General features: G+C 40.7%; 2 protein-coding genes across 3 annotated transcripts in view; both read right to left on the bottom strand.

Annotated features, from left to right (window-relative positions):
* Positions 1–1,292: 1,292 nt before the first annotated feature.
* Positions 1,293–10,320, bottom strand: ADGRF4 (adhesion G protein-coupled receptor F4). Its single transcript, XM_038131308.1, has 8 exons — positions 9,484–10,320; positions 9,062–9,098; positions 8,774–8,934; positions 7,518–7,784; positions 5,449–6,813; positions 4,567–4,608; positions 4,428–4,487; positions 1,293–2,188 (listed from the first exon to the last, which is right to left on the bottom strand). Exons 1-8 carry the CDS (start codon positions 9,559–9,561, stop codon positions 2,183–2,185), a joined length of 2,016 nt encoding a protein of 671 aa, XP_037987236.1. The 5' UTR covers positions 9,562–10,320; the 3' UTR covers positions 1,293–2,182.
* Positions 10,321–16,186: 5,866 nt separating this feature from the next.
* LOC119698785 (CD2 associated protein) overlaps positions 16,187–25,692 on the bottom strand; it is a 75,383-nt gene continuing 65,877 nt past the window's right edge. Inside the window, exons 14-18 of one of the 2 annotated variants that reach the window (XM_038131309.1) lie at positions 21,192–21,307; positions 20,287–20,373; positions 19,492–19,676; positions 18,700–18,763; positions 16,187–17,526 (exon numbers count right to left, since the gene is read on the bottom strand). In XM_038131309.1, coding sequence (XP_037987237.1) covers positions 17,485–17,526; positions 18,700–18,763; positions 19,492–19,676; positions 20,287–20,373; positions 21,192–21,307 — 494 coding nt within the window. In that variant the 3' untranslated portion in view covers positions 16,187–17,484. The remainder of the gene's footprint in view (positions 17,527–18,699; positions 18,764–19,491; positions 19,677–20,286; positions 20,374–21,191; positions 21,308–25,692) is intronic. The other variant, XM_038131310.1, reaches the window with a different exon arrangement.

The following is a 25,692-nucleotide window of genomic DNA, read 5'->3' as shown; positions in this document are numbered from 1 at the left end:
CTGTCCCACACAACACTGACTTTATTAAGCTGTTGCTACACAGGTAATTTGTGAAACCGGCAGAATTCCAGCTCTGGTGGTTCCCTCTCCTCAGCTGCAATTAAAGCTGGGCTGTCAGCCCATGGCATTCAGAAAAACAAGAGTTTACAGCCCATGAAGGACAGCTACAGCTTTCACCCCTCAAATATATGTATTCATTAAATGCTCCTGCACAGTTTAAGTTTGAGGTATTAAAAATAGAAGTTCAGTGCTCCTCCTCACCCTGGACCATGAACTGGTTCTCTGTAAAGCTCCCCCACCCCCGTTATTTTTAATTACCTACATGACCATAAAACACAGGGGAAAATACTGATATGTGCCAGGTGCTGAAAATAAGCACCATGCTTCAAACACCCTTTGATAAACAGCAGATGAAACAGATTCCTTTCATGGTGCTTTTGCTGGGGCAGATTCTTGCTGAATTTCCTGGATTCTGGAAGGGGTCTATGTAATAAAGGAAGCCTTACCCAAGACCATCTACAAATTCCACTGTTTAACAGACTGGTTTAACATGCACACATGTGAGAGGAGGGCAGGTGCTGGGCTATGGTAAGCTTGCTTAAATTTTCAGGTGCTAGGAAAAAATCCAATCATTTCATTGATAAAATGGCACCAAGAAGCAGACCTGGGGGTAATGGTCTTTTAAATTTGTTACAGCAGCAGACAGACCCAATATTACCTCTGAATAAAAGGAGAGGAGAGGAGAGGAGAGGAGAGGAGAGGAGAGGAGAGGAGAGGAGAGGAGAGGAGAGGAGAGGAGAGGAGAGGAGAGGAGAGGAGAGGAGAGGAGAGGAGAGGAGAGGAGAGGAGAGGAGAGGAGAGGAGAGGAGAGGAGAGGAGAGGAGAGGAGAGGAGAGGAGAGGAGAGGAGGCAGCAGAGTCCTGAGGACAAGAAATGCCCCATGGCCCAGGCACAGCTCTGCCCTCCAGACCCTCCTCAGCTTCTCCCACCAGAACATCTGGCTGTGGGTTTTCCATGCCAGGGCATTTTTCTCCCTCTTCAATAGAGGCTTGTTGATGACCTTAAACTGTGTTATGTTGCTTAAATCTTCTATATTTCAAATGTATGTGAAGTCATGTGGGTTTAAGTGATTTCTGACTTGAGGTAATACTACAGGGCATTTATCTAAATTTTTGGTAGAGAAGGATAAGAATCACTTGTTAGAAACAATGACAAAATTTCAACTTTATTTTCATTTGAAACCATCAATTTATGCTAACAGGAGTCAATAATGCTTCTATCAAGGCCTTCATTGGAAAGGGTTTCTCAGAACAAGGACAGATTTTCTAACTAAACCAGACACCCCATCTCACGTGGAGAAATAATCTCCTTTGTTAGGACATTGCACAGGAGATCTCCATCCATTTGATTCAGCTCTGCTTGCTTTCCTGCTTCTAAAGGGGGAAGCTGATTATTTGCAGAGTCCTCTTTCTTGTTCATCTCTGTCATTGTCTTGCAGAACAGAAAAAAGAATGAAAATTCTGTCCTGACAGATCAGAAAAGGGCTTTGTACAATTTCTCTGACACACAAGTACTGAGATGCAGACAACAAATATTGGGAGGGAGAGAACAATGTTTCTGCAGTGCAGAAACAGAGTTGTCCATTAGTCTGGGAGGACAAATGGAAATGAAGAATACAGTAGCAACAAATAGAATCAGTTTTGCTCAAAAGACAACCAAAATCAGCTAAATAATGCTCAACATTTGTACATCACATGAAAAATTAAATAACTTTAGAACAGTTCCACATACTGTACAGCTCCTTATTGCACTGCCAAACAAAAAACTGAAAAAAAAAAAAAAAAGAAAAGAAGAAAAGAAGAAAGAAATTGAAGCACTGAAATGGCAAACAAGGACAAACTCTCCTCACAGCATTTTTCATGAAGGTGAGAAACAAACTTTATGTTTCAGCATGTTTCCTCCAAGGGCTGCAGCAACACTGATGGTTTCCTTCTCCTGACAGCAGGTTCAGGGCCTTTTCTCTTCTGGTTTTTATGATGCTTCCTGTGGTTGTGCTCCCAGACAGGGCTGTCCATGCTCTGAGCTGGTCAGGCTCTTCAGCTCCCCTCAAAGCAGCATCTCTCTGCAAGAAGTGCTCCTTTTCTTCTCACTGACCAAATCCACTGAAGACAACAGCCCACTGCTAGGACTAGGAGGGAAAACAATCAGGTCAGATTACAAGTGTCATCTGCGGAGGTGGAGGGTCCATTTCAAACAGCAGGTGCCTCAGCATCCTGTGAGAAGCACCACAAGAGGGTCACCTTAAAATGTGACCCACAGGAAAGGCTCCTGCAGGTCTGGGGGAACTCAGAGACCTGAAGCCAGAGTCGGCATCACCCTTCCTGTGCTTTACACTGAGCACTGAACCCCCAGATGCACAGTCCCACTTTGGGCCCCGCAGTTCAGGAAGGACATTGAGGGGCTGGAGCGTGTCCAGGGAAGGGAACGGAGCTGGGGAAGGGGCTGGAGCACAGGTGTGATGAGGAGCAGCTGAGGGAGCTGGGAAAGGGGCTCAGCCTGGAGAAAAGGGGGCTCAGGGGGGACCTTCTGGCTCTGCACAGCTCCCTGACAGGAGGGGACAGCCCGGTGGGGTCAGGCTCTTTTCTCATGTAACAAGCAGCAGGACAAAAGGAAAGGGCCTCAGCTTGTGCCAGAGGGATTTAGATTGGATATTAGGAACAATTCCCTCACCAAAAGAGTTGTCAACCATTGGAACAGCCTGCCCAGGGTGGAGTCACCATAAAGTCCCTGGAGGTATTTAAAAGTCATGTAAATGACCCTTGGGGACATGGTTTAGTGGTGGGTTAGACAGCGCTGAGTTCACAGTTGAACTCAACCTCAGAGATTTTTTCCAACCTAAACAATCCCATGATTCTGAAACTCTCTGAAACAAGATTTTTTTTTTAAATTTTTTTTAGCAATCATCTCAGGTGTGACAAACTTCTCCAGCTCTAATGAGTCCAACTCCATGTTTACACCCAAGTTTACAAAAGTGGATGACTCACATCTTTCCCCTCTGTTATGCCACAGTAAACACCTACATGTGGTTTCTTCCACCCAGGTGAGTGACAACATCAACCCAAATTCCCAGGCACACACAGCCATAGTTTCCACATCAAGTTTTGCCCACTGAGATCACTCAATATTTTTATCAAATGTTGCTGAGTCATGGGATTAGTGACATTTCCATCTGTTGTTTCCAGATTATTATATTGATGGTGTCTTGAGAGAATTTTGACTTTCAAACTTTCAATCCTGACCTAACGCCTGACAAGATGTGAAATATCTTTATTGGATCTTCCTGGATCTATAAAAGAATTGTAATCTCAAAATTGCACAGTCTCTCCTGCCCCAAATGACCCATTTCAGAGGGGAGGAATAGTTGCCTTAACCCCTCTATTTTCCCCTCATAAGCCACATACATTTGAACACAGAGTCACTGGAAGACCCTCTGCAGCTTTCAGTACAAGGATCATAACTGAGTAATAGACTGGAAAAAAAGCAAAGAAATTATTTTCCCCACGTCCAAACTGGACTGACACAGTTTCTTTTGGCAGACAGCAAAAACACTGCAGGTGTTTTTGTTTTTGTTTTGTGATTCTTGAGACACCTTAAGGGTGTCATTCCCTTTTATAAATACTGCGTGAAACCACTAAGCCTTGGTACCAAAAGAAATCTAACTACAACAGACAAAAATTTTCCTGTAGAGGTAGGAAACACCAGCTCAGTGATGCCAACACTTCAGTTCTGCCAAAGTTTTATAGGAGGCTGCTAAAACAGTTTGTTTCCTTGAGGTTGAATTGCTTTAATGGACTGTTCTGATTATTTGAAAGAACCTCAAGCTCTCATGAGTGCACATCAAATAGCACCAAAGACACTGGCTGGGCTCTGAGTGGCTCCCATCCCTCAGATGAAAGCAGGACAATCCTCTGGCATCCTAAAGCAGCCCTGCTGGAATACAGATCCATATTTTTGTGAAGGCAGCAAACAGGTTATTATATTGGGATTTCTTATTCCTAATTCTGTTCCTTCCTTATTCAGTGGCCTTAAAGTAAATGTAATATGAGAAAAAAAATTTACTGGGACTGTCTACTGAAAGGGCTTTGACATCTGCAGGTGAAGAGATGGGTTAAAAATACCATTTTTAACTTTGTAATCACAGTAGGTTATGCAAGAGTCACAAAAATCTATCAATTGCCACTTCTGATATTTAGAAGCTTAATATCCTGAGCAGACTTTTGAGATACCTGTATGTCCTTCAGCAAGAATTTACATTTGAAAAATGTTACATGGTGTAAGATGTAGTGGATGGCTCCATTCTTCCAACATGCAAATCAGGTTTGTAAATTGGTAAATTAGCCATTAAAGGGAAAATAAATAACCTTTACCTTTTCTAGACCCCACTTCCGCCTTGATGAAAAGCAGTTCATCCTTAAGGCTTCTCTTGTCTGCAGATTTAAATAAATAATATTAAAGGGACCAGTTTCTCAAGGGGTACAAAATATTCATATAATCCAGAGTAAGTACCTTTCTGTCCAGAAGTGTCCCAAATAACAGGATGAAGAATCCCTAAGAAATTGCAAAACCAGTTAATAAAACCAGGATAACCATGTGATATTTCTTAAAACCATGTGATATTTCTTAAGTGTTTCTAGATGCCTTTTCATTAAGGAGAGATCTCATCACCTGTGATTCAGGTAACAGCAAAGCACAAAATGGGTTTATCCACCCAGGGCACACGGGCTCTCTGGGAACAGCAGGAATTTCTCAGCTCACTCAGAGCAGCCTGGTCCAAGAAGAGCCAAGGCAGACTGGGTGTGCAGCAGTGCATCAGGTAACACTGGGTGTTTATGCTGATGAGTTAATCAAAACCATGGAACCAGCTATGGAATGGAATGGTTTGGGTTGGAATTGACCTTAAAGGACATCCAATTCCAACCCCCTGACATGGGCAGGGACACCTTCCACCACACCAGGTTGCTCAGAGCCCCATCCAGCCTAGTCTTGGACATTCCCAGGGATGGAGCATCCACAGCTTCTCTGGGAAATCTGGGTCAGTGTCATCTTCACTGGAAGGGAGAATTTTCTGTGTAATCGTTAATTGATAAGGATCAGACATCTTTGTAGTTATGGACATTAACTGGTGTATTTTACATCTAACAGAAATTAATCAGGGGATTATTTCTTCATCCCACCTCAAACCAGACCAGTTTGTCCCATGACCCATCCGCACCTAAAACACCAACCCGGCATGCCTCGTGCCTGTGCCATGGGAAAGCACCGAGTGGAAGGGAGAGCTGAGATCCTACTTTTCACACACACCTGCTGCCAGCCCCTCTTTGATCTGATACCTTTATGCCAGGCTCAAGGTCTGAGCACACACACTGCTCCCAGTGTCCCAGAGCTTACCTGGAAGGCGTTCAGCAGCGCAAACACGACGTGGAAGGCCAGAGAGCGGCTGTCGATGATTGTGGCTAGCCCAAACCCCCAGGTGAGGCCCAGCAGAGGTGTCAGAAGGGCAACGTTTTTGCTGACTCGGATCATGCTGCTCAAGTCTTGTGACTTGCAGCCTTCTCCAACAGAGGATCTCCCAGTCTTCACCACAACCACGACCACCACAATGAGATTGATCACAATGATGCTCAGGGCAGGTACAACAAAAGCCAAAAGGGCTTTTGTCTCATACCAATTGAGCCAGCAAGCTCCACTCCTTAAATACCCATTTTTTGGTTCAGTAATAGCAACGGTGAGGATAGATATGACCAAGGGACATCCATATCCAATAGAGAATGCTGCAGCTAAGAATACAGATCTTGTTATCTTAAAAAAAATTAATAATAATCCATAGAGAATTAAGAGGCCCAGGGTAAACATCCAAAAAAACAGGGCAAGATAGGAAAAGTGAAGGAAGAAAGTGGCTGCCACACACAGCTGGTAGTTTAGGGCTGTATGGTGCACAATAGCTGCCAGGATAAACAGGACATCAGCGACGAGAAGCGAGGCAGCAATGTTCACCAAGCAGAAGTGGCGCATGTAGGTTATTTCAGTTTTCGTGACGTGCTGCCAGACCACAGCCTCGACGACGAGGCAGAGGACCAGGCTGAGAATGGACAGGCCCAGGCCCACCCGTGTGATGTAATCCAGCAGCGAGCTGCGCGGCGCGGCCGGGGCCATCAGGATGGAGAAGGATCGGTAGGTGCGGCGCCGGTGGGCGCAGACACAAACCACGGCGCTGACGTTGTGGGCGCGCACCTCGCACGCCCGGGGGTCCCAGCGCCGCTCGGCCGAGTGCCACCCCACGCACTGAGCCCCCGCCTGCTCCAGCTTGTTCAGCTTCTCAAAGGTGAGCAAAATGTTCTGGAGCTCCTCTGGCAGTGACACTGACAGCACCATCCCGTTCACAAAAGCGGGGTCCAGCCGGTTGGTCTCCAGGATGGCTCCGAGCGTTGGAAATGCAATGCTGATGGCTTTGGAAGCCCTGGGTAACCGCAGCAGCTCTTCCTCTGGAATCACCACGTGCCCAGTAACATTGCCTGTGCTGTTGAACTCCATGGAAAAGTCAAAGCTCTTTCCTGAAGTGTTTCTGTGTATGCTGTAGCCTTTGGTAGCGATGAAGGGCTCCTGGATGCTTTCTGACCCATTTCTTAGAAGAAGTTTCCCAGCAAATAAATTCACTGAGTCCAGTAATATTGAACCAGCATTTCTGTTCTTTACAAAAGCCCAGTTGGAAATGATGGAGCTGTTCAGAATATGGTTTGCTATCCTGCTGTAACTCTGAAACAAACAAGCAAAATAGAATTTATTTATGTTAGAAGAAACCTAATGTTATTCTCCTGGCAGTGCCTCCAAAAAGGCTCATTTAATTCATGAGTGATTTCTATAAAAGAAATAATCCTTTTGACAATTAATATATTCCCATGACCCATCCAAAACCAAACCAAAACCAAAGTCAAAACCAAACATCTCATTACTAGAATTGTCCTATCCTCTTCATATCCTCCATCAAAAGGTGATGAGAGAAGTAAATGTAAAGCAAAAAGGACACCCTAGTTTTAGTCCAGATGCTGACCCAGAGTGCAGGTCTGATTTTTACCACCCTCTCTGTATTTCTTCCCCTGCTCCCTGATTTCTGAGTTCATCAGGGAAAGATCTCAGCTGTTGTTGTACACGGCTGCCTTCCCTACAGTGTCATACTTTAGAAAGTAATTCTTCCTTGTACTGTTAGCCCATGCCTATAACAGCAGTTCCTGAAAACCTTTGCTTTTTAAGAAATTTAATTCCACAGTCTATTTTCATCGCACATGAGTAAGTCAAAAAGTTTCTCTGACAACAAAATATCCCACTCTGGAAACTCTTTCCAAGTGATCTCCATGTGACCTGCAGCCACCACTTCATTGGACAGTGGCCATAAAGACAAAATACTTGTGGATGTTCCGTAAAGCTCAGAAGCACCTCCCGAAGCCAATAAAAGTAAATACCTGCATTTTTCCTCTAGTGACATTCTCTGATAGCAGCAGGGAAATCTTCTTTAGCAGTTCCACTATATCAGCAATGTTTCCTGGGATGGCTGGTGAAGACAGGATATCTGGGATGATGCATGAAAAATCAGCTTGGCAGCTATGATTCCCAGCACCAAAATGTTTTGCTCCATCTCCAGGCTTCCCAGGCCCTAGCTTTCCTCCTCCTACAAAAGGAAGATGTTCTCCATGTCCTCCAGAGCATGGGAGTTCACTTTGGGTTATCCTCTGGAGGGAGGAAATAGATTTGAGAAAATTAATGAAAAGAATGAAAATGAAGCCGCAGCAACAACAAGGCAAGAGATGCAGTGCTGGGTGTGCAGAGAAAGTGCCAGATGGACTGAAACCCAGGATCAAAGTTCACCTGAGAAGAATATCATAGTTACACTACACACATGAAGGAAGGGGCAAGAACTGAATGCAGCGTCTTATTCTTGAAGTGACTTGATTAAGGATCTTGCAGCAGAGGAGAATTTGTCATAAATCATCTGATTATTACACACTGTGGTGTTGTTCTTTCCTCAGTTTCATCCTACTGTGTTCTTATCTTGGTTTAGATCCATGTGAGGAACACCAGCCAAGTGAACAAGGTAACTTCATTTCTGAATTATGTTTCCACACAAGAATCCCCCAAATTTATTTCCTATCACCCGATTTAAGATTATGAAAGAACTACAGGAAAGTCTGATGAGGAGTGGCTGAGGGATCTGGGAATGTTCAGCCTGGAAAAAAGGAGGCTCAAGGGGAGACCGTATCACTCTTTGCAACTACCTGAAATGTGGCAATAGTGAGGTGGGGGTCAAGTTCTTCTCACAGGTAACAAGTGATAGGACAAGAGGCCATGGTCTCCAGTCACATCAAGGGAGATTTAGGTATTACGAAAAATTTCTGAAAAGGTGGTCAGGCATTAGAACAGACTGCCCAGGAAAGGGGTAGAATCACAATTCCTGGACATGCTCAAAAAAAGGTGGGGAGGTGGCACTTGAGGATGTGGTTCAGCAATGAAATGGTGCTGCTGGGCTAATGGTTTCAAATGATCTTAAAAGCCTTTTCTAACCTAAACAATTCTTTGATTCTGTGAAGTCAGAGCCTGTTATCAAAGTATTCTGTGTTTTAGGATCCATCTCCCTTTGATCAAGACTGAAAGTGCATGGAAGGAGGGTCTGTCTTCCCAAGAAGCTATAAGTACAGGCCAAGGTGCACAACAGCATCCTCACCTGAAAAAGGGACTGAACATCCAGGTTTGCACAAGCATCTGACAGCATCTGCCACTTTCTGTCCTCACAGACAAAGCTTGTCTCCCCATGGAAGGAGGGAGAGCAAGGCTGAATACAAATTGCTCCATTATCTTGGCAGGGAATGAGATTTATACAGGCATCTGGAAAATAAACCAAGCAGACACTGTTACAAGGTGAAAGACAGCATACCATGGTCTGTGATGCATCAGGGGTGTGAAGTATTGATAACTGATAACATTTCACAAAGCATTAACCGGGGCACTGTACCTTGCTCATCACCAGTCTTTGATTTGTTACTGAGAACCTGAAAAATAAGAAGTGGAACGTAGAGTGAATGTTCACATAAATAAGTAAAAGATGACTCCTTGGCACAAACCAGAAAAGGTTTCAAGAGGAAAACAGTCCTTTTGAGGTCCAGAATTCAGAGCTTGTGGCCCTTTGCTCATTCAGACCAACGGGGAACTCTCTACTTAAAGTCTGCCTCTACATTTGAAGCCTTCAGTTGGACCCTGCTATGGAAGTGACACTCTGAGCTCATGCACAGATCTCTGATGAGGCAGTTGTTTATGATGAGGGTGGTGAGACACTGGAACAGACTGTCCTGACAGGCTGTGGCTGACCCATCCCTGGATGTGTTCAAGGTCACTTGATGGGGATTTGATTGAGCAGCTTGATCTAGTGAAACTTACCCTGGGAGTGGTGTGTGGCATGGCCAGGAAGAAGTGTGCAGCCCAAAGGAGCAGGCAGTACATCACCCTCACATCCATCACCACTCATTTGCTGATTTCCTCCTGGAAGAAAGATGTTAAGGAAGTTTAGACATCCCTGTTTCCACTTTTTGAACACAGTCTTATTACTTACTTGTAAAAAAGCAGCTGAACCTATGCCAGAGACTGTCCTTACTGGGCTTGCAAGGTCATTTTCAGGCATTCATAATTCATTGCCTTCACTGAGAATGACTTGTGAACCCTTTCTTAAAAAAAAAAAAAAAAAGAAAAAAAAGAAAGAAATCTGTTCAATGCTGTAAACTGCAAGCTGGGGAGCTTATTAAAGCAGCTCAGCCTGTGGGTCCCTTTTGAAGATATTTAAGACAGTCTCATCTCCACTGCGTTCAATGCTCTGCTCTCCTTGGGCAGTTCCTGCCATGTGAGTAGGAAATGTGGGCACTCAAGGCCCAGAAATCAAAATATGATAAACAAGGGCCAGAGTGAAGAGTTATTTCCTTTGCAGGAGGATTCTCAGACCTCTGTTCCCTCCATGAAGTTTCCCACAGTCCTTAATAAAAGCTAAACATCCTGGGATGCAACTTGTTACAGGCATATTTGTTAGAGAAAAATAATCCAGCAAAGGGAATAAAGGAAAAACAATGTGATACATCAAATCTCATTATTGGATGCTAGACATGTCCAAGGCAAAAACAACAGCTGCTGTGGGTTCAGAAGAATTGAGACACTGATATTCTATCACCACAAGTATAAGTAGATAATTTAATTTTTTAAAAATCAAAAATAAAATGCATAAAAGTCAGTGAGTTAAACCACTAAAGCAAGAAGCAAATTCTCAGTGACAAAACAGGATGACAGCTTGATCTCAAGAGATGGCAACATGAAAAACCTCATCAAATTACCATGCCTTGAGAGGAGCCCCTCAATTTTCCCCCTGACACACACTGATCAGCACAGAAGATGCTGATCAGAAGCAGAAGGGGTCCTGCACTGGGAGAGCAGAGATGTGTTTTCCCATCCAGACGCTCCAGGCTCTCCCATCTGACAGCATCAAAGGCCCAGGCACACAGCTGGCTGCCCCTTTCATCTGTGATGTTTGTCCACCATGCTATGTTTTCAGATCTGTAGGGTTTATTACTTAATCATGAAATTACCATAAAAGAGTTCAACTAATGCACTGAATTTCTAAGGTAGCTCTTAAGGAGAATCTCATGCCAGCCTCTGAATTCAGCTGTTAATATGAAAAGCATTTTCTGGGATAAAAGCTAGCAGCCACTAGCTCTTCTAAGGAAATAAAATGGATCAGAAGAAACAAAGCAGAATATTGGGATCAATATTGCCAAAGAAGGGGAGGTGGCTAGGAAACACCTAAAGGTTTGGGGTGAAAGGCTGCGCCAAATTCCTTTCTGATTTCTGCAGTCATTAAATGCTTATTGTCAGCTCGTAGCCTTAATTCCATTTCACAGCTTGGAATCCTTGAGCTCATTGTGTCTCACCACTAATTAATTCACATTCATTTTGTATTTAATCACAGGTGCAACCCCACCTAGGGCTGTTACCTCTGTGTGGGGCAGAAATCTGGGACATCTCCAAGTATGCCGGGCTCACCGAGACACCAGCCCCTGCCAGCAGTGGAACACTGAGCTCGCTCGGCTGCATTGTTTGACTCATCTTGGAAACCACCCAGTCTCAGCACTGCAACAGCCTGCCAAGGCAACCCCTGTGCAGCTGCAGAAACTCGGGGCAAAACAAGCAAGACAGCAGCAAGTCACTGTTACTTTAGGAAAAAACATGGGTAGAGTGACACTGGGCCACATGAAAGCATAAACAGAGAGAGAATGATTCATCTCTTACCATAAACTATCTACTGCCAATAATCCCTGCCTTTGTAAGAAGCTTTGTAAGAAGCATGATACTCCTCCATTCCAGAGGTTTCTGCTCCATCCATGTACCAGGACACAGGTACATGAGCAGTTGAGGTGTCAATACCCTCTCATCTGAAAAGGACTTTCTAGTAAGGGGACACTTCCACACCCAGGTCAGGAGATGGTCAGCAGCTGTTGATCCTTCTGCAGTTCATTTCAAAGCCCACAACAGAAGGGAAAGAGCAAGGAGAGAGTGGATGGGCAGTGGTCACAAGAGAGCAAAGATTCTCTTAAAACAGAAAAAAAAAAAAAATCATGAATTTAAAAAGTAATCCCTATGTTGGTTAATGCCCACAGCCTTATGTTCAAATCCCTTACTCTGACTCCTGTTGGTGTAAAATTGAAGTATGTTGTGAAACTCTACAGAACTATCTTCCTTTACTCTACCCCAAGCATATTAATGCAGATTTTAACTACTGGCAGGATGCACTGCACAGCAGTCTGGCCCCACGTGGACACGGCAAACACAGGGATCTGTCCAAACAATGACAACTGTGGGAGTTACACCCCCCACGATGCTGGACCCAAAGTCTCTGGCCAAAGGGTCCTTCATCACCTGGAGTCACCTCTCTCCCCTGCCCACTGTTCCAGAAAACAAACTCCAGCTATGTTTACAGGGAAAGGTGTCCTGCACAAAAAAATTGCAAGCGCACTTCTGACAAAATTAAGATTTATACTGACTTAGCAATAATTTGCTAGAGAAATATATTTTTACAAACACTACAAACTCGTAACTTCAATATTTATCAAAGTATTAAACCCATTATTACAGAACCTAATCTATTGGTTTTAGGGCTTGATTGGCCACATGGCATGCTTAAAACTCAATAAACCACCATAATATGATAACCTGACATTGCTACCAAGCAAGATAAGGCTGCAGCAGGAGGCTTTAGTGTTCACATGGTCATCCAAGGATAAAAAGCTCTTAATTCTTCAGAATGGTGTTATTTGTATCTTTAAAGGAATCATATTTGGAAAGTGTAGCTTTAAGTGAAGCAAGGTCTAAGAGAAGAGTAATCTTTATGTATAGCCATAAGAAAACTCCAAATTTTCTTAAAAGTGACAACACTGATTAGAGACCAATTACAAAACTACAAGGAAAAAAAAAACAAAATAAAGGTTAATTAAAATACCTAATTATTTTCACATATGTAAAGAGAACATAAAATTAAGGAAAGAAGTGCAAAGTAAAAACAGCCTTAGCAATTAAATTGTGAATGAAGCAATTTCACAGACCACTGATAATTCTCCAGCAGCTCTGCAATAATGATGTTCTGTGGAAATACTCACTGTTTTCAGAAGTCTGGGGAATACTGTGAGCAAAGTTAACCCAGCCAGGGATCCCCAAGGTCTCAGATGTGACTCTCTAACCACTCATCTGCTGCCATCCTGCCCCAGTCTCACTGTCAGTCTCAACCAGCCCTGCCTGGGTGCCTCGATTCATTTGGAGTTTTCCCATGAAGAAATAATGTTGGGCAGCAGCTGCTTCTTTTCTTGCCTGACTGGATTAAGGCTGAGGAACCTGCAGATGAAGGTATTGCACTGCAAAATGACAAAACACCTTACAAACACGCCCACAAATCTGCCAGCTTGCCACCTCTGCCAGGAGTCCACAGGGGTGAGTCACACCTGAGGGGCTGGTGCCCTTCCTCTGGGTGCAGGCAGCAGCTTCTGCTCTCCTGTATTTCATAGAATCATGGAATGGTTTGGGTTGGAAGAGACCTTTAAGACCATCCAGTTCCAACCCCCTGCCATGGGCAGGAACACCTTTCGCTGCCCCAGGCTGCTTTAAGCCCCTTCCAACCTGTTCTTGAACACTTCCAGGGATGTGGCATCCACAACTTCTCTGAACAACAATCTCTTAAAGACTTCAAAACATTAACGATCAAAATCTGGTCAAGTTAATGCATTATCCCTCATAAATGCAAGAGCACAATACTGACAGCACCTTGTGAAGCTAAAAGGCTCAATGGCCAAATAGTAACCTTTTGTTTAGGGCTACCCCATCATAAAGGGTGACAGTTATCTGCTGAACCTTGTGCCATGGTCACTGTTGGTTCTCTAAATATATCCTCACCTCCAAGAGCCAGATGTCCAACAGCCAGAAAGGTACAGCAAGTAGATTATCACTACAGAAGAGCAATTCCTAACACTCCTTCACACAGGACTGACTTGGAAGAGCTCTGGTCATTAATTTTTTTTCTCTACATTCCTGCAGTGCATTTGTCAGGAGCTTATGGGGTTTCCTGTCATTTTGTCTGCTGCCACAACTCCAGCCAGTCCTCAGTCACAGGCATGTCTCCAGTTTTAACCTAAAGACAGGTATTATCTACTGTTCTGCTTTGACACAGCCAGCCTCACATCAGGATCAAGTAGGAATTTAGCCAGGCACAATCAAGCACAGCCAACACAACCCACCTGGGAAGGTGAAATTACTTTTACTTGATACAGTACCAGATAGAGATCAATTTAAAAAAATACTTTAAAGCAAGAAAGGCTAAAAACAATATCATGTCAAGGTATGGACATGTTCCAGAAGGCTTCTTGCCCATGTCACCTGGAGCTGTGCTTCTACACACACCCTGAACTTTCACTGTGATGGCAAAACTGAATGGCCCTTGATCCTCAACACCTCCTCAACATCAAGAGTTCTCTGAAGGACACAAAGTCCAGCATCCTGCAGCCCTCAGACATCCACACGCTTCTCCTGGATGGAAGCTGGGTCAATCCGGGCTCCCAGGGCTTGGGAAAAAGATTGAAACCGTGACTCCCAACAAAGAGGTACTCCAAACCCTGACCCCAGCAGCACCAGTCTCATGCTTTACAAGCAGGTTGGGGTTGTTTGCATTCCTCAGGCACATACAGGGAGGGGTTTGTCTTCTCAGCTCTTGCAAAATCCAATTACCCAAGATCTGCAACCAGCTGTGCTCATCACCTGCTTTCTCAGAGATCAGAAACATCTCAGGGAACTTTCAGAGCAGCCAAAAGGCAGCTGTGTAAACCTGGGTTTACCATTTCCTTTGGAAAGGGGTAACAACAGACTTGTGCTATCTTAATGAATACAAGGTATTTATTTAAAAGTTCAACAGATACTTTGCTGTACAATGGAAACCTTGCAATAATCACAGGTTTCCATCAGAAATTCACTTCCATGAATATTAATGAAAAAAATCATCTTTGTGGAAAAAAAATCAAGTAAGTACACCTGTAATTTTGCTTTTTATTAACTATACTTTGTTTACTACCAAAAGATTTTTAGAGAATCTAAAGATTGCATGAAAACCTGGCAGTTTAAAAATGCCCTTCTGCTGTTCTGTTCTTTATGTGTCTATTTCCTCTTCCATATCCCTATTAAACATGCCATACCCTCAGTTTTCAGTTCTTCACTATATACTTAAGAAGGGATTCAAGCATGCATTTATCCATGTTACTGAGTGGCAATAGGGATCTTAAATAAAGCCTCTGAAGATGCACAGTAAGGTCAGTTCAATATGGGCCAAGAGGAAAAAAAAGGGGGGATGAACAGATCCTGAAAAATTAAAAAATTCCCAATTACATTTACAAAGGAAAACTGAGCTTTCCAACTGTTAGGATCCTAAGCCAGCCTGATAATCAGGAGCCAGAGAATCCCAGTGAGATAATGGAAATCTGAAAACTTTAAAGGGGTCTATTATAAATACTTTGCTTCCACCCCCCACACTCCTCCTTGGAAAGAATTTAAGGGCATACAAAACAATCCTGAACAGAACTGAGCAGATGCCTGAAGAGGTTTTTATACTCATTTTATTTGCTGAGTTTGGATAGCATGCATCATTATACAGCACCGGTAGACAAGTCAGTGAAGCACACTGCTCTTAGGAACTTGTACTGTGGAATGTCTCAAAACCATTACCCTCTCCCCCTCCACTCCAGTATGTAACACTAGCTGAAGACAAGACAGACACACATCAGGGCAACTTCCTTATGGCTACAAATACTCATAGCAGCGACTTTTAAAGGAGGGTTTATTAAATCAAGTCATTGCACTTGGGTCATTTATTGCTATAGCGAACAAAGGCCATTAAATAACAAACACCTCTCATTTGTGGCTTTAACTGATTGTCTTGTTCTGTTCATCCTCTGCAAGCTCACCCACAGGCACAATTTCTGCAGAGCAGCCCCTTCCAAGATTTGTTTCGTGCTCCAATCACAGTGAAGAGCTTGTATTACAAAATTGGGTCTTCCATGAGGCTCAATTCTTGTTTTTCATCACCTGCTTTAATGGCATGAATTCCAGGCAAGAGTTTAGTGTCTGATGACATTCACATGATTCCTCCATTCATTTGGGATGCACTTGGGCAATTCAAGGTTAAAAGCATTAAGAGTGAATCAGCTTACTACCAATTTGACTAGCAAATATTACTCCATACCTGCACAGTGTATTGATCAGATTTCAATGAGATTTCATGAACTATTTGAATCAGTAATGGACAAACATTCCCAAATTAACTTTTTGACATTTGTATTTTATGACACAAACTGTTGAAGAATCCCTGGTGTGGGATTACTCTCAAGAAGTAACACTTCCATGTCACTTGAACAAGTGACACACTGAATAATTACTATGACTATTCCCATGAAGAGAAGCTGAATTACTTTCTTTTAGTGGTGAAGTTGCCAAACTATGTGGCATGCTTTTGTCTTTAAGTTATAGCAGACCTAAAGGAGATGAGCTAAATAACAGAACTAATGTGTTTGACTGGCTTTCTAAAGCTGTATGTTTTTTAATTCTTTAATTCAGACAAACACAGCAATAAATACCATTGTCTCCCAACACTTTGCATATTATTTGTGTATTATTTTGGTGCAAGTTTTGAGCCCAGGGGTTAAAGATAATGGTAATCCACAAGATCTCAACTTCTTTTCCATAAAGTAAAGACACCATCTTGGACACCAGCACAATGATGTCAAAGCAATTGTTCCAATCACTTCTTAAAATACAAAGATGTTACTAAGTTTAGAGGTACGCAATATACTGAGAAAGTTTATGGCATAAATATATAAATATTGAGAGCTTTTAAGAGTATCAAAGTTCCAAAGGGATTTATTTGGAGATATTATAAACAAAACCTGACTATCATAAAAACAAATCAAGATGCATACTCGAACCACTAGAAAGACTGATGACTTCAGAAACACACAAGTACAGATGCTGTGACTTAAGGTTTACTCTTTCATGCTCTACACTGTAATATTTTAGGCACAACAGGTTGAGTTGAGACTGGACTCTCAATTTTTTCTGTATTCCTTGCATTTTGGTTTAACAGTTAATTTTGTCATGATTTCACAATTAAGTCTTAAATCCCTTTTTAATCCAATAGTGCAAGTGGCAAACCGTTCTGCTGAACTACTGGAATTAGATCATTCAATCTTTCTACAATGCATAAGAGTTTCACCTGCTTCATTGCACTAACAAATTCCTATCTCATTACTCACACTGTGCTGTTCATAAGTTGAGTATTCTCACTGCAGACAGGCACAACAGCATAACCCTGGGTAAGACTGCCAAAATTATACAAATATTATATATTCCCTTTTGCATGTAGGGGAAAAGTAGTGACTACAATTACAATACAGTCATTTCATCCTTTCCAACAGACTATTTTACAGATTAGTTGCAAAGACAGATCACCCCATTTATAGTATAGATCTCTTTAAAAATTAAGCTACAGGTATTCAATAAAAATCTATTAAGAATTCCCTCTCCTTTCTATACAGATTCAGTAGTATTTTCAAGCAAACCAAAAAAATAAGGTCTGCAATTCCAGCACAGTAAGAAATAAGGCCTCTTTTATATTGGCAAAAAAATTACACCATTATCCTTTTTTGTCTTCTTATCTCTCTGAATATAAGACTATATTCCTTTTTTTTTTTTACTATATTTTTTCTTTAAGACTGTAGAACACCAGAGCGTCCATTATAATGAAATAAGAGTCAGTTCTCCTTGTGTTCAGCTTTGAATTCCTGGTGAGTTAAAAACATTGAGTCCATAGCTGTCTCATGTAGACATCACTGCTTTCTTCAATTTTTCTATTTCAAGCTGAAAAAAACAAACATTTGGAAAAGAAAGTCATTAACATTTGGAAAAGAAAGTCATTATTAAAGTAGCTATAAAATCTTCAGAGCTTTCACCAAAGTTTACATTTCAAAGACAGTAAAGTGTTGCACCATAGAAGCATTTGACAACTCAGTATTTAAAGCTGATTTTGTACCACTATATTGGTAAATAAACAGGGATTTAAAATAATTAAAATTTTGACTACACTTCTGGTACAATCTTTTTAAAATAAAAAAAAATCTGATTGATAAATCAGTTTATCTGGATAAACTTCTCTGAAAAAAGAAGTCAAAGCTGGGTTATGCAATCACCTGACAGGTCCCCATGTAATGCTACACCATCACCTGACAGTAGCATCCTAAAACAGCCTTTCATGCAGAACACTGCCTGGATTAATTTGTATTTCTTGACATGAACTTAGAGGACACCTGGAGATATGTCCTCTTCATCTCCACTGCGTATTTAAGGCATCTTCATTGATTGCTTTAGAGTCACATTAAAGAGAGACTCCCCAGAGGTTTTCCTCACGTGTTTCAAGTAGCTTTGTAGCCAGCAAGATGTAATATTTCACAAATAAAATGCCCTTTTGTACCAGACTGAAAGAATTTCCTACAATGAGCTCATCCTATTAACTACCTAATGGCATCATATTGCACTGCAGGTAGTGTTCTTCATCAGTAAATTGAGGAGTGGCATTCATTCATAAGGAATTTTTTCAGATGCATTCTGTTCTTTTGGCAAATCATACACCCTTAATATTTAAACAATTCATCCAAAATTTAGAGAAATTTACTTTTGGGTTTTTCTTTTGATTACTTAAGTTAAATAGGTCTTTCAATCTTATAAATGCAAAGTATTACCTGTGTCTCCTGGAATTTGTCCAGTTGGACATATTTCTAGAACTGAGCAGACTCCAACAGCACTAAACTGAACTGGCACTCCAATCCCCACACTGATTGTCACAAATAATATTCCAGAAAAAGAAAGCTGAACTCGGATCTTATCTGTACATCCAAATGCCTCATGAGGCATTCATTCAATCATAAAATAAAACAGCAACACAAAAAGAGACTGAACAGGTTTGTAAGACATCAAATCCCAGAACAGCCTACACGCCCTTGAACTCCCCATGCCCATCCAAAGTGGTAACATTACCTCCAGATTGCCTCGCAACAGTTTCTCTTCTTCCAAATCCTTCTTTAGTTTTTCCAGTTCTCTCCTAAAAGTAGTTAAGATAAAAACAGAAGTCAGAAGGGGGGAAAAGAAACTTCACATTACTGAGGATGGGATGCACAGGCCTTGTTTAAAATTTACAAGTGGGATTCACAAAACAAGGCACATGCCCACCAGTGAATTGTTACTCACATCTGTTGGACCACATGTTTCCACCATCACTCAACACTTGTCACCTACTGCTATTCACCTTTCCCTAATTTTTAATCCAAATTTTAAGGAGGCTACTTAAATGTTTGTGCTGTTATTTAATATTTAAAGTTGAATTCAAGCTAAAAGTACCTAAAATAACATGGCTACTTCTACACAGAGAATAAATTACTTAGAATATTAGTCATGTCAATAGTGCAAGTACTTGTGCACAGTGTTACACAAGGCCTGCACCACGTATTTATGTCATTACCCCAGAAAATTAACTACCTTTTCCTTAAAATGAAAGCACAAACTGTTTAAGAAATACTTTCAAAAAGATGTAATGAATGCAGGAGTGCAAAGTAGGAGGGAAAAAATGTGTACAAATTCCAAAAATAGTCTGACATCAAATTCATAAGTATTTAGGACATTTAGTAGGACTAAATTCAATAGAAAATACCTGTATTTACGTACTAATATGTTATTAGCATAGAATACCCTTCTTATTTTAAAAGTCTGGCATTGAAGACATTTATAAGATGTCTATATAACCCCTTGCAGATTGACAAAAGAAATATTTACCCATGCTCTTTCTTCAGGGCGTCTACTAAACCCATTAAATCATTTATCTGAGTCCTGAGCTCTTCCACAGAAATTTTTTCATCACATGTTTCTCCTTTCAGTTGGAGGTCTCCAGGTAAAAAGTCGAGTATGACAGAGCTTGGTCTCTGAGATGAAGGTGGAATCAGTGGGCTGAATGCAGATGGCTAAAAAATAAATTGGCAGAAAGGTAAGAAGTAAAATCTTTATGAACTGAATGCTTACACCACACTGGTTGTACCAGGATGGGAGCTAAATGTGTATAAGTTCCCCCAATTTTCTACCTAAAAAGTAAAAAAAAAAAAAAAAAGTCCAGTTTGAATGAATTACTGGAGTATACAAGATAGTTACTTTATACAGATCTTAATTAAGGATATACCTGAGGTTCCTGTAGTCACTAAAGAAAGTACTTACACTTCAGTCTGCTTCCAGTGATTCCACTGGATCACTATAAACAAACTTTTGTGCACTCTGCTGATCTGCTCAGTTACTCTGTCTCTCAGGAGACTGAAGGCTGAGCAGATATGGAACTTATTTGGGAAATACCACCTGATACAGCAGCTCTCATCAGAACTCATGCACTTTGTAAGTATAAATGAACCTCAATACTAAATTTCTTACTATGAACTTCATACTAAATGACTGAGCTCACTTGTAGTTAACTACAAGCACTGGCATTCAGATGGTTGCATGAACCTGTACTGGAAATGCAAACAGGATGAACAGAACACCAAGCTGCCTGGTACTCCTCTGGCTCTTTGGTAGGTAGCATCATACCTTCTTTGCTTCTACTGGCTTTGGTTTGGCACTTTCTTCTTCTTTCTGCACCTTCAAAATTTTTTCTGGACCCACACTTTGACTTGCCTGGTAAACCATTCATAAGGAATGAAAAAGTTTTCAGAATTAAAAAGAAAAACAACAAAACTGAAAAGTAAATAAAAAAAAAAAAGCCTTTCATATGTTCCTAAAATTGCAATAGTAAAGGGGAAAACCAAGTAACAAAACTTAAACTGCTACACTAGCAGACTTTTCTGTCCCTGACAGTCAGAACTTTCCTTTCCCACATTGAGCTGAACTTAAATACAGGAATCTTGGGCAGGATTTTCAAGCATATTTGCAATACTTAAGTCTGTGACACTTTTGGGAGCCTGCTATGGAAGTAACTGCTTCCATAAAACACAAATGGGCAGTAACTGTAGATGGTAACTGGCATAACTATGCAACATCCAGTGACAAAAACTGATTTCAAGGACTCTGGATCCCCTGCTTCTTATTATCTGCCAAGCTCAGATCAGCACTAAGGTCACAATCCCTACGTTACAGAAGCATTAAATTAGAAATTTATAGTGGCCAATTGTCAAAGTCACTAAAGACATTTTCAGATCTGTGTGTATGTACAACACCTCTTGCACCATCAGTGAGGCCAGAGGAGCTGAGCACTTCCTGCAGCAACAATCCATGGAACAGAAACACTCCAGCTGCAACACAGTTCCAGTTGTTTCTCTTACATTCACTTCCCTGCTGGGAATGGATCTCCCTGCACACAAAACCTACAGGAACTGAACCCCTGCAGTATTTTGCTCTTCAGATAAATGCCTCAAAAGATTGTTCCCCAGTGTAGTCCTGTTTCCTGGGAAGCCAGTTTTTAGTTTCCTACTAGGAGAACACCCCAAAATACTCACGGGACTACTGCTATTGAAACGGGAGGGCAGCCTCCTACCAGGCATCTTGGGCCGGTTCGCAGTCGGGTGTGACAGATTATCTGAGGTAGCTATTACATCATCAAAGCTTAACAGATCTATAAAAAAGATGAAAACAGAGACCACCATCAAGACCAGAAAGTTTTGCTGAGTTCTTTCTATCGCTTTTTTTTAATTTGAGACACAAAAAAGAATTATCAGAATTCTTATTGTTCTGAGGATTTTTAGCATATACAACACATGAGGTATCTGAAACAACTGCACGACTTTGACATATCTGGGAAACTGTATTTTCCCCCTTGAAAAAAAATAAGAGTTAATTCAACTAGGACTTAAATTCAAGTTAATTTGTGTGAGCAGAAGAAATGCTCTAGCAACATGGCAGCATCTGCAGAAAGTATGTTTATTACTTTTTCTAAGAACTGCCATATTCAACTACTCGAGAGTGTATTTTTTTGTCACTGAACTTGCATGAAAAGCATGAAAATGCAAGTTTAGTGACTAAGACAATAATAAAAGCAAAATGGTAAAGTACATACTTGTGTACTCCACACACTGGCGAAAACTAACAAGACATTAACTGCACCTATGTCTGTGCAGGGTAGTTTTTTTCATGTTCAGTATTTAAAGATAATACACAACTTCATGAAGACTTTAACAAAACACTTCAAAACTACACTCTCATACTTTACTCAATCACACAGATCTCTTTCCTCATTAGTGCCTTTATGCTCACACCTCTAGGAAAACTCTCTCAGATCAGCAGAAATGCTTTACATCCTCTGGGAACAGGCAACTTCAGGAAAAAAGTTGATAATAGAAGAACTGACCCCAACTAGTCTTAGTAATGTAAGTAACAATAGGACTTGGCCTTTTCTCCCCAAAAATAAATATACTTACCGGGCAACAGATGTTTAGTGAGATTGAGTGGTGGTTTTTATTTAAGCATTGACATAAGATTACAGTTATTATATATCATTTACAACCCAAATTCATCACTTATTCTATAGACTGTAACTAAAATGCCACACTACAGGCACCATAGAAAACATTCAAGATTCTGGGTTTGATTTTTTTTCATGACCTCTGATTCTTTCTTGACGTTACGATTTAGCAAACAGAACCTATGATATCTCTTTTCCTTCATTCCCATTAAAGGTCAGATAAGATAAAAGCCTTGGGTACACTGAGCCAGACCATTCATACCCCTTCAGTGTTTGGATGTCTTACAATCATCTGATTAACCCAAGTTTTACTCACATATTGTTAAAGCTATTTTATACCTGTAGGTACTAAGTTTTCCACTGAATGTTTTAATTGATTTTAATCTGTTCTCTGCATTAATATCCTTGAAGGCCTTAGAACATTCAGCTCCTTTGGACAGCCCTGACCAAACCTACTTCATCACTTTACAGCACTGTTACCAATCAGTTTTGCTGCTTTTTACTTCTATTCAAGAGAATGTCAAGACAGTCTTTTGTAAACATGCAATCACACCTGCAATTAAACAAGCAGGGGAGGAAAAAAAAAAAGAAAGAAGAAACAGAAGAGTGATGAATGGCAAGCAGCTGACGGAAAAGAGGATGAGGGAGAAATAAATGAAAAGGGATTTCTGTTCCAGTCTGTGCCAATAAAATATTTCCTTTAATACAAGGCAAGCAACAGTGACCAAGGGGTCATGTGCATGGTCTTTACTCAATTCTCAGTAATCCCAGAGTACAAAGCTGTCAGAGTCACAGAGGGGTCTGGGCTGGAAGGGACCTTAAGATCACCCCATTTGAGCCCCTGCCATGGGCAGGGACACCTTCCACTAGACTGGGCTGCCAAAGGGCAAATTAGGATTTATGTTAGTTAGGGGTCATTAAAAAGGTAACAAGAAAAACTTTTACGCCTTTTTCCCCTCATCTCACTAATTTCTGACTTCTTTTGTCATTCCACAGAAATGACAAATCATTTTGCAAGAAATTTAAGTAAGAATTATATATTTAGTTGCTATTGTGATTGTAATGCCAGTCCTGTCTCCACAAACAGTAAACATCAGGCATACTAAAAATATTAAAAATACATTAAGAAAATGTAAAATTTGAAAAAAAATCACAATATTTGACAAGGCTTGAAGACTGCTAGAGTCCTGAACTGTGTATTATTTAAATATAGATGGTGGGATGATATAAAAGCCAAGGACTTTTTCCATATTTCTAAGATCTTCTAAAGGAATTTGTTACACCTGAGAGAACTGTTCAACATTAAGATTCTGCCAGCAGATTCCAGTCAGAGCGGATTCTGATTATACTTGAATTTCTGTTTTTACTTTTCCAATTTATTGTTTTGGTATAGGGAAGAAATTAAAACACAGGCTGGTGGAGATTGGGGTTTGGGTTTTTTGGTGGTGGTGGTGGTAGGTTGATTGGTTTTACTGCAGGCTTAGGGGGTTTAAGTGATTGTTTTTCTTTTTAAACAGCATTTTTAGTTATTTTAGAGAAAATTTAACCAATAAACCAGTAAACCAATAGAGATACTGATGAAATCTATTGGAAGCTCACAGTCTACACCCATTTCAACCAATAAAATGATTTAACAAATAGGATTCTTACAGACAGCCTGTCAGCAATTGTTAAAGGAAATCCCATCATAGTGCCAAAAGAGCAGTATCACACATCTGGAGATAATCTGGGTCAAAAAAAGGACTTCATGACTGAGCAAGAGCACCTTTCTATGAAGATGAGCTAAGCCTAAAGTTAAATAGCATGGACTGTTAGAAATGCCTCTTCTACAAGCTTACCATGGATCTACCACAGAGCTGTTAGGAGCTTTGGCAGGCACAATTAATGAGAGGCTTTGTTAAGATTTGTGAATGTTTCAAGTGTATTCATGGCAGCTTGTCTTAAAAAGCCTTCACAAAAAGAAGCAAAGCTGAAGGGTGGCTGAAGAAATCATGGTTCCACCATCTCATGTGCTGGGGTTTAAATACCCATGATACAAGTGAAATGTATCCAATATTTTAGAAGACAAGAACTCACATTAATCTGTGGAGTAAAAAGATGCCGCCCTCTCTCATATTACTCATCTTGCTGAGATTTCCCCCCAAAAATTCAGGGGACAGCTATAAGCTATAAAATATTTAAGTGCCCAAAAGCTTCATGACTGTGTTTTTTGTGTGTACAGAATGATAAAGCCATTCAACCTACATACACCAGATGTGCTAAAGGTACCAAACACATTTCACTACAAACAAACACGAAGTTTGGCTTATCAATAGCTCAACTACAAATTTTTTTTTTTTTACTTTTAATCCCCACCAGTTCCTAAAGGAAAAGTCTACTTAAAGTAACTTCTTTAACAGCTAAGGAAAACAGGCATTCAAACAAACAAACAAAAAGTGCATTTTTAATAGAAACCCCAAAATTTTAGTACCAATAATTGCAACTGAAAACCATGCTCACGATGTTAAGAAGAGGATGTGTATGGAATAAAGCATTTGGATTTCCTTAGAGATTGTTATCTTACCAAAATGGAGAAGGGTAGGGTAATTTCCTGACACGTAAGAAGGGAAACATGGCAAACAGGATAGGAAACAAAATCTGGAAAGAAAAGTCAAGGAGAGGAATGTCTAGAAAAAGATTCTGAACAAAAAAATTATTTTACAAAGCAGGAAAAAGAAACATTTGTAGAAGAAACAGAATTGTTTTATATGTTCAGCATGCCAGCATTACAGCTTTAGTCTTTTACAGTACTTGATTCTAATCAAACAGAGAAACATTTATGCAATTTTTCAATTAAAACTTCAAGAGAAGTTATTTCAATGTGATCAACGTTTCTAAAGGGTTCTGATTATTTGTCCTTATCTGATGACTGGTAACATAATTTTGGCATGGGGTGGGTTGGTTTTTTTTAACAGAATATTTACTGCTTCTTATGCTAAATTGAAAGTGGCTCAATCTAAACCTCACTTCATGGTCAAATTAAGTTGCAAAAAAACAGGACCCATATTTCAAAAAAAAACAAACAAACAAACAAACAAAAAAACCCAAAAAAAGATTTCCTAAAAATTAATCTATCCCGGATCATAATCTGAAGAGGGAGGGAGAAATAAAAAATATAGACACTGGTAAAGCAGCCCCAGCCATCCATTCTCCCTCATCTTTTATTAATACCTATTCTAGTTATTGTAAGGTTAAACAGTCTTTAAAGTTATATAAGGACCCAACATCTCTTTTTTTTTTTTTTTTTAATATAGCCTTGGCTGCACAGGGTGTTATGTCTTTAGCAGCACAGTATGTAGAGAATTAGAGCATGATATTCATTACATTTTACTGGCAGGAGTTTGGATCAGTCCCTTCTCACAGGAGCAGTAGGACTGACTTATGCAGATTGTTTTAAGGAATATCAGTTTGACAAAACAGAGGATTTCTGAAACGTTCCTTCAACTGCAGCTCCTTGACCCTTCTCAGTGCTGCAGCCCCACATGAACTGCCTGAGCCTC

This window comes from Motacilla alba, chromosome 3 (genome assembly GCF_015832195.1).
Source record: "Motacilla alba alba isolate MOTALB_02 chromosome 3, Motacilla_alba_V1.0_pri, whole genome shotgun sequence".
NCBI classification, from domain to species: domain Eukaryota; kingdom Metazoa; phylum Chordata; class Aves; order Passeriformes; family Motacillidae; genus Motacilla; species Motacilla alba.
Note: the sequence above shows the minus strand (reverse complement) of the source record. Positions and strands in the feature narration are given on the sequence as shown.